General features: G+C 40.6%; 1 protein-coding gene and 1 long non-coding RNA gene across 2 annotated transcripts; one reads left to right on the top strand and one right to left on the bottom strand.

Annotated features, from left to right (window-relative positions):
* Positions 1–319: 319 nt before the first annotated feature.
* Positions 320–1071, top strand: LOC106675744 (uncharacterized). Its single transcript, XR_003022038.2, has 3 exons — positions 320–358; positions 551–613; positions 964–1071. It is a non-coding gene; the product is annotated as an uncharacterized LOC106675744 (long non-coding RNA).
* A 3038-nt stretch (positions 1072–4109) lies between these two features.
* Positions 4110–6819, bottom strand: LOC143415122 (uncharacterized). The gene is made up of 6 exons (XM_076880563.1): positions 6434–6819; positions 6167–6227; positions 5452–5587; positions 5141–5229; positions 4622–4914; positions 4110–4338 (listed from the first exon to the last, which is right to left on the bottom strand). Exons 1-5 carry the CDS (start codon positions 6524–6526, stop codon positions 4655–4657), a joined length of 639 nt encoding a protein of 212 aa, XP_076736678.1. The 5' UTR covers positions 6527–6819; the 3' UTR covers positions 4110–4338; positions 4622–4654.
* Between the last annotated feature and the right edge of the window lie 4890 nt (positions 6820–11709).

The following is an 11709-nucleotide window of genomic DNA, read 5'->3' as shown; positions in this document are numbered from 1 at the left end:
TTATATATAAATCTAAATGTTAAATGTTAAATCTAAATGTTATATATAAATCTAAATGTTAAATCTAAATGTTACGGGAAACTAAATATTTAGCTAATATGCAAATTTATTGTACGGGTCAACGGTAATACCAAAATAAAAGCTTCAAGAAAACCTCCCGCGCTAAAGTGTGCCGGTTGCGGTCAGGTTCTGTGTTTGCGCTCCTCTTACGGTCACTTTTGACTGCCATGAGCTGCTTCGACTATTCCCTACCAGCATGTCCAGCGATTTAGCTGAAAACATTGGAAGAGCCATTTTGTCGGCCATCCAACGATTCAGTGGTAATGCACCCTCGACCTCACAAACGCCGCAGCACTTGGTAAGTTTATTGTATAGCATTTTGGACGGGTTGATAGCAGTGTTAGCAAAACTAGCAAAGCTAAATTACTTAGCTAGTCCTCAATTATTTCATTTGGTAGGCAGCAGACAGAGATCGAACATCATACAACTCTATTTATTTATTTATTTGGTAGGTAGGTAACAGTCGTTCTTGATGTAAATGTTTCCTTAGGAATCCAGCAATGCACCTGGACCAAGTAGACCTGCCGTCTCCACTGGGATACCATACTGCTCGGTAGGCCTTCTTACACATATCATTTAGCTGACTAATTTTTGTTTTTTCTTTGGTGTAATATGTCACCTTAAATTAAATCCTGTCAAAGTAATGATTCTGATTCTACATACATTTCATCTTCTTAGGGGTCCATTACTAGCAGTGTCACATCACCACCAACAACATTCACAAGTTTTACGTCATATTTTATTACTGTTTTTGCTGTGAGTGTCTTTTGATTGCTCACTTTCATATTTTAAAACTATTGATAAAATATTACTCTAGCTAATCTGTCACAGTACAATTGCCTCAAATTACCCATCTTTTGTTATAGAATTGTGCTCATTGAGATTTTCTGTGCCGTGTTCTAGGATGGTTACCAAGGAAGGCTTCAGATTTCCAAAGAGGAATTGGAAAATGTTCTTTCCCTGAAAACATCTTTTACTGAAGCTGCATCTATCCTTTCCATCTCCAGGCCCATTCTGTATAAGTTACTGCAAGACTATAATATCTCAGAGTCAAAATTCAATGTAATCAGTGACCATGAGTTAGATCAGATAGTGTCCCAGATAAAAACTGAACATCCAAATGTTGGAGAAGTGATGCTGATGGGTCATCTGCGTTCCAAAAACATAGTGGTTCAAAGATGGCGCGTAAGAAAGTCACTGCGGAGGGTGGACTCAGCTGGTGTTCTATCCAGGAGAAGAACTGCAGTTGCTCTGTGCCTCATCCAAATTTCATATGGCACATAGATGGAAATCACAAACTGATTCGTTGGAAGTTTGTTGTTCATGGTGCAATAGATGGATACAGCAGGATGTTGATGTTTCTTCAGTGCTCCAGCAATAATCGAGCTGAGACTGTGAAAGCCCTCTTTACTGCAGCTGTTGGACAATTTGGCAGACCCCTGCATATCAGGACTGATCACGGAGGAGAGAATGCTCAGATTTGGGAGGACATGCAAGCAAGCAGGGGTGAAAGCTCTGTCTTAATGGGAAGTTCTGTGCACAACCAGAGGATTGAGCGTTTCAACCGAGACTTAAACAACAACTGTAGCCGCATTTATGCACCTATATTTTATGAATTGGAATCACTTGGTATCCTAGACTTAGAAAATGCAACAGACCTATTTTGCCTTCATTATGTGTTTCTACCACGAATCAACCGCACTTTGAAGGAATTCAAAGCTGGATATAACAATCACTCTGTTTCCACTGAAGGTAATAGAACTCCCATCCAGCTTTTTGCCTGCGGAACTCATGTGTCTCATCGTCACAACCCAGAACTTTCTACAGCAGAGGTCTCCATACCCTCCTTGTCAAACTCTGAAAGTAGGTTTGTCCCATTAAATGACAGCGATTTACAAGAGCTATATACAAGCATTCACCCTTTTGAAGAAGACAACAATAATGGTAAAACATTGTTTCAACGAACACAGCAGTATATTTTTAACAAACTTGTAAATGTGTGACCTCAACCACAGGATACCAGTGATGTTCTAAAGAGTGATGACACTTAATATTCTTAAATGCTGTACAGCAAATGCAGTTTTTGTACTACTGCAGAAGCCCCTCCCCTCTAGCAGTGATGCCTCCTGCCACATAAGGACTCAGAGTTAATGACTGACAGTGACTCATAGGCTATTCAGAAGGCTACAACCACTTTTAGTTTATGGGTAAAACCAGTTATTCAGATTGAAGTAAAGATCAAATTCACACTGTAATACAGTATAACAGTGAAAATTATCAACACGGAACAGTCAGTCTTTAAATCAATTCACAAGATTATCTACAGTATTGTTTTAATCATTGTAAAGTTGCAATAGTCTTAATAAATGTTGCTGTTAGATGTCTAAGTAATCCTGGCTTGTTCTACAAAGCATGTTTAGTATACTCTGTGCATAAACTGTTTTGAAGTGTCCTTGTTTAAAAAAGAAAAGCTTAATAAAATTATTGTATTACACCAGTGACTTTATTGATTTGTCGTTGAAAATACAGAGTTAGCATTTTTATAAATCTATTGAAGCTTTGAAAATTATTACATTTCAACATTAAATGCAGTCAGAATTTATTTCAACTATCTTGTATGAAGCAAAGTTACTTGAAACTACAATTAATGAACAGGATTAGAGTTAACAAACCCACCATTTTAATTTCACTTTTTTGGAACATGTTTAGATGGTGCTGAATAAAGCTCCATTCATGAGTGCTACTAAGAAGCAGTAATGAAAAGCATCATCATCAGCCATTGTTGTTTCATTCACAAAAAGCTGAAGCTTATTTGCACATGTGTGTGCAATCGGGAGATGTTTGCTTTCATCGTGAATGAATGTTATTTTAGGAGCTGGTTGAAAACCTATGGCTGGAACCTTGCTGCTCCCGGTGGCAAAAGCCAAGATGTGACCAGGCCTCAAAGCCTTCACAAATGCCTCTTCATCCTTGGTAAGAGTCCTTTCTCCAAGTGAGTCTCTCAGCTCTTCATCTAAAAACAAAGAAAAACTACCGTTAACCTGGGGACACTAAAATAGTTAAAGCTTGAGCTAACAACTAAATGATGGCTAATGTTTTTATAAAAAATACAGAGGTTCTGTCTTTGCCTTGCTTGTCAGTTGTAAGCTATCATACATCTTTATTCCTGTTTTGTGTGTGCGCATGTGACATAAAAAGACAAAGTTTTACTTTAGTGTCCCGAATTGTTTCATGGCCAGACTACATTATGTGAATTTCTGCTTACTTTCGACACACTGGAGAAATTCCCGAAATTTGACCACCATCAGCTCCTCTCTAACTATTCTGTTGCTCCCAAGGACAGAATAGCTTGGCCTGAGAACCCCAGCAATTAAACTGGCTGTCAGATCTTTGTCCTCCCCCGATAGGTCAAGCAGAACACGCAAACTGGGGTTCTCTCTCAGGAGTGATAAAATCTAGACAGAAAAGTTTAAATAATGGTTAAATTCCAGTTTTAAATATAAAAAGTAGCTCACTCTAAATGATTATAAAATAATGACCAATTGATACAGAAAAAATATAACTCTCACTCCATAGTAGGACAAGCCATCAGTTAGTTGATCGAAACAGCTTTGCCGTTGCAGAACTGCAAGGTATAGAGCTGCATTTTTCACAAACAGATCTTTATTGGCCATGGTGACTGTGAGTGGAAGACCTTCAACTTGATATCGCCATGAGTTGCAGCAGCTGACTGCTTCCTCCAAATCATGTTGAGTTGTTGCATTTACAACCTAAATATTTAAGAAAAACACTTTAAATGTTTGTTTTTTACCAGTGTACACAAATACTGCAGATGGTTCATTTTAATTGGACTCGAAACGTTTTTGTTTTGGTTTATTTGGCTGTATTTCACCAATATTTTTTTTTTTAACAAAAAGGAAACAAATTGAAAATATAATACATGGAATTGCCTCTAATAACCAAAAGTGTATTTATTATATATTATAAAAGAAGACCAGAAGACTTGTGAATATAGGAAATATTACAATATTCTTGTTATAATATTGCAATTCACCTTTTTCAGATTCTCTCTTAACTCAGGGTCACCTATATCATCCGGTGTTAGGTGTACTTGAAGAATGTCTCCTGACACAATGTAGTCTACTACATGTGGAGAGAGAAAGGCAGGTGCTTCTCCACCTTGCACTATTATCGTGGACAACATCCTGCTAATGGTTCGATATACTCCATTTTGCAAGTGTAGGATGTTAAATTTCAGTGTGCATCCATTTGGTGTAGCTGAAAAATAACACACAAAAAAGTATATTCTGTACAGACCCCAAACTGATATCTTGAGATTGACAGACAAAAATGTATTACTTTTTTTTTTTTTACTGTTTCAGACACACAGAACATAACAGATTTATTATCTGTAGTCATTTATTAACTTGTTAATGTTCTGTCAAACAATGTTCAGATCAGGTGGTTGTTGCGTTTGTAACATTATAAAAACGAGTGTCGTCAACAAGCCTTTAGGCCTTGAGTAAGTAAGTTAGTTAGTTTGACTGCGAAATCCTATTACCTTCAAAAGCACCACTGTCCTGAAAGATGGCCTTCACCAGTAAACGGAAAAACTCCCGCCTTGGCCCCCCAAGGTCAGCAGCATCTTCCTCTGTATCATGTTCATCGCTTGCAAATGTGACATAAAGCATCTCACAGCTTTCTGCAAACTTGGGTCTCTTGAACTGACGCAAAGCAGTCGACCACACATTGGCTCGACTGATATGGAGTTGTCTTGTTCCTGGTGTAATGACTTTCTCACTATGAGCTCTAAGAAGACCTTCAATTTCTTCTTTGCTGAGCTTCTTAAAAGACCTATATAAAAAAGGGACAATGACAAACAGATCTTGGGGAAAAATGGAAATTTGCTGTACATTTGACTCAAGTGCACAGAGTTACAACATATAATTATGTTGTGATAGTCCATATTAAATTAGTCAGAAATGAGCAATTACCTTTGTAATTGTGTAACTGCAAAAAATGATGCAAGTAAAGATGCAAATAAAATATTCAATTATCAAAGGTTACTTTCAAATCTTACCTTGAAATATGGTAAGTCTATCAGACTCTTCTAGGAGGCTACGCTGAATTGCCTCTTCAAGAGCTTCATCTTCCTCCAGAAAAATAGGGCTAAGTAGATAAGAGATATTAGAAATCATAAAACATGTCAGCCTTGAAGAATTTCTCACACTACATCATTAAAAAAAAAAAAAAAAATTAAATGTAAATCCTAAAGTTGCAGTCATTCAGCAAAAAAAACCCCAAACATGCAAATTGGAAACTTGCATCAAAACAATATCCTAAACAACATCTAAAATGAAGGATTTCTTTAACCCCTAGACAACAGCTTACACAAATTCTGCCACATTATATGGAAACATCTGCTGTCCCTCTGCCTGTCCCTCATTTTCACTCTCTTGAATGCAGCTCTCTGTTTCCTGATGCTTGGCCTCACTTTCACCTGGTGTTGTAGACAACGCATGATGCACTGAACAAAGGAAAGAAGGTCAGCATGACTTGCTTCATAATGTTAACAGCCTTTATATATCCTTATATTAGTTTAAGTGAAAGTTGGGCACATATTCCTCCTTGGCTGTAATCACCTGTGATAATTCGTAAACATTAAAATGGTAAATGGCCTGTATTTGTATAGCGCTTTTACTAGTCCCCCCTAAGGACCCCAAAGCGCTTTACACACCCAGTCATCCACCCATTCACACACTGGTGAAGGCAAGCTACAGTTGTAGCCACAGCTGCCCTGGGGCAGACTGACAGAGGCGAGGCTGCCATATCGCGCCATCGGCCCTTCTGGCCAACACCAGTAGGCGGTAGGTGAAGTGTCTTGCCCAAGGACACAACGACCGAGACTGTCCGAGCCGGGGCTCGAACCGGCAACCTTCCGATTACAAGGCAAACTCCCAACTCTTGAGCCACGATCGCCCCAATCGGACAAATTAACGATGCTCTCATCAAACAAACCCCCCAGGAATTATTACGCACTGCAGTAACAAAATCTAACTGGTCATCGAGCTTAGAACCTCACTAGGTTTTCATTCACGTCACATACCTCGTCTTCTCCGGCAGACTGGACTTTCAAAGTCACTATCAGACAGCTCTTCTGGTTCCTCCTGAGGGAAAAGAAAGCATGTTCTACATAAAATCAAATACAGTTGCACCAAATCACTGGTAACACAGAGGCACATGGCTGCACTAAAAACTGTTTACACCTGCTGAAACTGCAATATTAATTAATACAATTAATAAAATTATATTAAGGGAACAGACTCACTTTTTAGACAATAAATATTTCTGCACTGCAATATAAAATGTTTACCTGTGCAGGTTTTTGTATCCCTGCCATTATATAGAGGCAGGTGGTGGAACAAATCGAGCCAACTTCTTTCTTGCTAGAAACATTTGGTTTCATTAGTCGTTTACATCCTCTAATTGTACTCAAATACTCAAAAGGGAATGTCTGGCCAGTTGACAGTGCAAATGTTCTTCTGAAGATTGCTGTTATTTCTTCTCTAAGTTGTGCTTCAGACCAGTCAGATGTAAAGGAGATCTTCCCAATAAGGCCATCTTGTGCTAGTTTTGCTCGTGAATCTCCTCTCGGTATGAGAAACGTTGATGCTGAAGACAAGGGCAAGCACACAACATCTTTTGTATAGTGTTTGCAGGTCTTGTTTTTTCTCACAAAATGTGAGCGCGTAGCATGAGCTTGAGGAATCAGAATCAGAATCATATCAGAATCAGAATACTTTATTGATCCCTGGGGGAAATTATTTTTTGTTACAGTGCTCCATTTTAAACCAACATTAAGACAAGACAGACAATACGCTAACTAAGAATAGTACAATATATACATATATATACATACATACATACATAAGTCACTTATAAATAAATATTTGGAAAAGAAACATGTGTAGTTGTAGCAGCAAACAGTGTGTTAAGTGGATGCGTTGTACAGGGAGATGGCCACAGGCAGGAAAGATTTCCTGTGTCGTTCAGTGGTGCTTTTCGGTAATCTCAGTCTCTCACTGAACGAGCTCCTGTGACTGACCAGCATGTCATGGAGTGGGTGGGAGGTGTTATCCAACATTGTCTTTATCTTGGACAGCATCCGCCTCTCCGACACCACCTTGAGGGAGTCCAGCTCCATCCCCACAACATTGCTGGCCTTACGGATCAGTTTATTAAGTCTGTTGGCATCTGCGACCCTCAGCCTGCTCCCCCAGCATGCAACAGCATAGAGGATCGCACTGGCCACAACAGACTCGTAGAAAATCCTCAGCATTTTCTGGCAGATGTTGAAGGACCTCAGTCGCCTCAAAAAATAGAGACGACTCTGGCCCTTCCTGTAAAGTGCTGTGGTGTTTTTAGCCCAGTCCAGTTTATTGTCAATGTGTACTCCAAGGTATTTATAGTCCTCCACAATGTCAACACTGACCCCCTGGATTGAAACAGGGGTCAAGTGTTTCCTGGTCTTCCTGAAGTCCACGATCAGTTCCTTGGTCTTTGCCACGTTGAGCTGCAGATGATTCTGCTCACACCACGTGACAAAGGAGTCGATCACAGCCCGGTACTCTGTCTCATCATCCCAGCTGATGCATCCAACCACCGCAGAGTCATCAGAAAACTTCTGAAGATGGCAGGTCTCTGTGCAGTGGCTGAAGTCTGTGGTGTAGAGGGTGAAGAGGAAGGGGGAGAGGACAGTCCCCTGTGGTGCCCCTGTGTTGCTGATCACCTTGTCAGACACACACTGTGGGAGACGTACATATTGTGGTCTTCCTGTCAGGTAATCAACAATCCAGGACACCAGAGAAGCATCCACCTGCATCGCTGCTAACTTATCACCCAGGAGGGTCGGCCTGATGGTGTTGAAAGCACTGGAAAAGTCAAAAAACATGACCCTCACAGTGCTCGCCGGCTGGTCCAGATGGGTGTAGACACGATTGAGCAGGTAGATGATGGCGTCCTCTGTTCCGAGACGAGGCTGATAAGCGAACTGAAGGGGATCCAGATGTGGTCTTACTATGGGTCGCAGCTGGTCCAGGATGAGCCTTTCCAGGGTCTTCATGATGTGGGAGGTCAATGCCACGGGCCTGTAATCCTGGGGGCCACTGGGACGAGGCGTCTTTGGTACAGGGACGAGGCATGATGTCTTCCACATCACCGGGACCCTCTGCAGACTCAGACTCAGCATAAACAGTTTATGAAAGACTCCACACAGCTGGGGGGCACAGGTCTTGAGGACAAGGGGACTCACTCCGTCTGGTCCAGCAGACTTGCCTGAGTGAAGTCTCCTCATTTGCATCTCAACCTGGTATTGAGTGAAGGTGATGGGTGGGGGAGGGGTGTCAGGAATCTCACAGGAGGCAACATGTGAAGAGAGAGGCTGGCACAGTGGTGTGGCTCTGGATTCCAGGCTGACTGCAGGTGAGGTTGTGGGGGTGGGAGCAGACACTGTGGTGTCGAATCTATTGAAAAACAGATTCAACTCGTCGGCTCTATTCTCACCTCCCTCAGCTCCCCTGCTGTTGGTTGGCCTGAATCCAGTGATGGTCTTCATGCCCCTCCACACCTCTCTCATGCTGTTCTGCTGGAGTTTCCACTCCAGCTTCCTCCTGTAATTGTCCTTAGCCTCTCTGATCTTGTCCTTTAGTAACACCTGGACCTTCCTCACCTCCTCTTTGTTGCCCCCTCTGAAAGCCCTCTTCTTGTTGTTGAGGAGGGCTTTGATGTCCTTAGTCACCCACGGCTTGTTATTTGGGTAACAATGAACAGTCTGAGCTGGAACAATGGAGTCGGTGCAGAAAGTTATGTAGTCTGTGATACACTCAGTAAGCCCATTGATGTCCTCGGCGTGAGGCTCACAGAGTGTTTCCCAGTCGGTCACCTCGAAACAGCCCTGTAGTTCCGCTATTGCCTCCTCTGACCACCTCCTAACAGTCCTGGTGGTCACAGGTTCCCTCCTCACAATTGGCACATAGCGGGGGGTGAGGTGAATCAGGTTATGATCTGACCTACCAAGTGGGGGGAGGGAGGAGGAGCTGTATGCATCCTTGACGTTAGCATACAGTAAGTCTAAAGTTTTCTCTCCCCTGGTGGGACAGTCCACATATTGTTTGAATGTGGACTGTTTGAATGTGGAATGAGGAACTGATGGAAGAGGAACCTGAAATGAATTCAAACACAGATACAGATAGATACCTATGCATTACAATACATCCGTAAGGTTTCTGTTATCTGTTCATTAAAAACAAACAAACAAACAAACTGTAGACTCAGACCATCTTACTATTGTCTACCCATTACACAGAAAACTGAACCTTTTGTATCTTGTAGATTAGCATTTGGTGATTGTTGGTCAAGTTGGTGATTCAGTTCCCAGGTGCTCTAATCTAGAGCTCCCAATGAGTTTATCCGACTATGACTGTGTGCGAATGTTGGACAGAAAAAGTGCTTGTATTAATCTGTGCATGTGAATGGGTAAATGAGATCTGTTGTATAAAGTTCTTTGAGCACTCAATTAGAGTAGCAAAGGCCTGCAATTAGGTCAGTGTGTATTTGGACCCTAACAAGTTTTATTTTGTTGCCCGTTTACTGAAACATATTCCAATCAAAATTATATCATGGACATGATGTGCAGACTCAGCTTTAATTTAGGGTATCCATATTAAAATGATGATGTCATTACCAATTAAGCAGATAAAAGGCCTGGAATTGATTTGAGACGCATTTTGAAAATTTTACTGTGAACAGACAACATGCGGTCAAAGAGAACATAACAGAAAAAAGAAAATTAAGAAATTAATACAGCCACTACAGTGACCATCAAAACGATGAAAAATATTGACGTAAAATTTATTTTGTGACACCACAGAACAAATGATAGCGTATAATATGAAATGATAGATGTTTTCATATTGTCATATCGAACAGCCCTAATACAGAGGGTTCACTGCAAGGTGCAAGCCACTCATAAGCCTCAAGAATAGAAAGGCTAGAATGGACTTAACAAAAAAAAAAAAAAAAAAAAAAACATCTAGTAAAAGCCAGCTAAATTTTGGAAAAACATTCTTTGGACAGATAAAACCAAGATCAACCTCTACCAGAATGATGGCAAGAAAAAAGTATGGAGAAGGGTGGAACGACTCATGATCCAAAGCATACCACATCATCTGTAAAACATGGCAGAGGCAGTGTGATGGTTTGGGCGTGCATGGCTGCCAGTGGCACTGGTAGTGTTTACTGAATATGTGACACAGGACTGAAGCAGCTGAATGTGTTCAGAGACATACTTGTCTGCTTAAGTCCAGCTAAAAGTAGTCACATTGATTGGGCAGCATTTAATAATAAAGATGGAAGTTGACCCAAAACATACAGTCCAAGCACCCCATGACTTTAATAAAGTAAAGAAATAGAATATTCTTGAATGGCCAAGTCAGTCACTGGATTTTAACCCAATTGAGCACACATTTCAGTTGTTGAAGACTAAATTTAGGACAGAAAGGCCCACAAACAAACAGCAACTGAAAGCCAATGCAGTAAAGGCCTGGCAGAGCCTTAGTAAGGAGGAATGCCAGCACCTGGTGGTGTCCATGACTTCAAGACTTCAGGCTGTCATTGCCAACAAAGGGTTTTGAATAAAGTAATAGAAATTATCATTTTATTTTCAGTTATTTAATTTGTCTAATTACTTTAGAGCCTCTGAAATGATAGGATTGTGTTTACAAATTAATTTTTCCCTCTCACATTTTTATGCATTCATTTAGTCCAACCCACTGAATTAAAACTTAAAGTCTGCACTTCAACTGCATTGGAGTAGTTTCATTTTTAATTCATTCTGGTAATGTACAGAAGCAACATTAGAAAATGTGTCTGTATCCAACTACTTATGAACCTGACTGTATATCAAAACCAGTCAGCTAAGATAAGATAACATACCTTTATTAGTCCCACAAGGGGAAATTTCATGATAAATGAATTAAATGATATGTGTAAGAAGGCCTACCGAGCAGTATGGTATCCCAGTGGAGACGGCAGGTCTACTTGGTCCAGGTGCATTGCTGGATTCCTAAGGAAACATTTACATCAAGAACGACTGTTACCTACCTACCAAATAAATAAATAGAGTTGTATGATGTTCGATCTCTGTCTGCTGCCTACCAAATGAAATAATTGAGGACTAGCTAAGTAATTTAGCTTTGCTAGTTTTGCTAACACTGCTATCAACCCGTCCAAAATGCTATAAAATAAACTTACCAAGTGCTGCGGCGTTTGTGAGGTCGAGGGTGCATTACCGCTGAATCGTTGGATGGCCGACAAAACGGCTCTTCCAATGTTTTCAGCTAAATCGCTGGACATGCTGGTAGGGAATAGTCGAAGCAGCTCATGGCAGTCAAAAGTGACCGTAAGAGGAGCACAAACACAGAACCTGACCGCGACCGGCACACTTTAGCGCGGGAGGTTTTCTTGAAGCTTTTATTTTGGTATTTCCGTTGACCCGTACAATAAATTTGCATATTAGCTAAATATTTAGTTTCCCGTAACATTTAGATTTAACATTTAACATTTAGATTTATATATAACATTTAGATTTAA

The sequence above is a fragment of the Maylandia zebra genome, linkage group LG23 (assembly GCF_041146795.1).
Source record: "Maylandia zebra isolate NMK-2024a linkage group LG23, Mzebra_GT3a, whole genome shotgun sequence".
Taxonomy (NCBI): Eukaryota; Metazoa; Chordata; class Actinopteri; order Cichliformes; family Cichlidae; genus Maylandia; species Maylandia zebra.
The sequence above is the reverse complement of the archived record's forward strand: the minus strand, read 5'-3'. Positions and strand labels throughout refer to the sequence as shown.

Bases quoted from the DNA above. Each gene is read 5' to 3' on its own strand.
- LOC143415122 (XM_076880563.1), bottom strand. From the start codon at position 6,526: ATGAAACCAAATGTTTCTAGCAAGAAAGAAGTTGGCTCGATTTGTTCC. The intron at 6,228-6,433 runs GTAAACATTTTA...CTTTTCCCTCAG, and splicing joins GGATACAAAAACCTGCACAG to GAGGAACCAGAAGAGCTGTC. The intron at 5,230-5,451 runs GTAAGCTGTTGT...TTATCTACTTAG, and splicing joins TATAATGTGGCAGAATTTGT to CCCTATTTTTCTGGAGGAAG.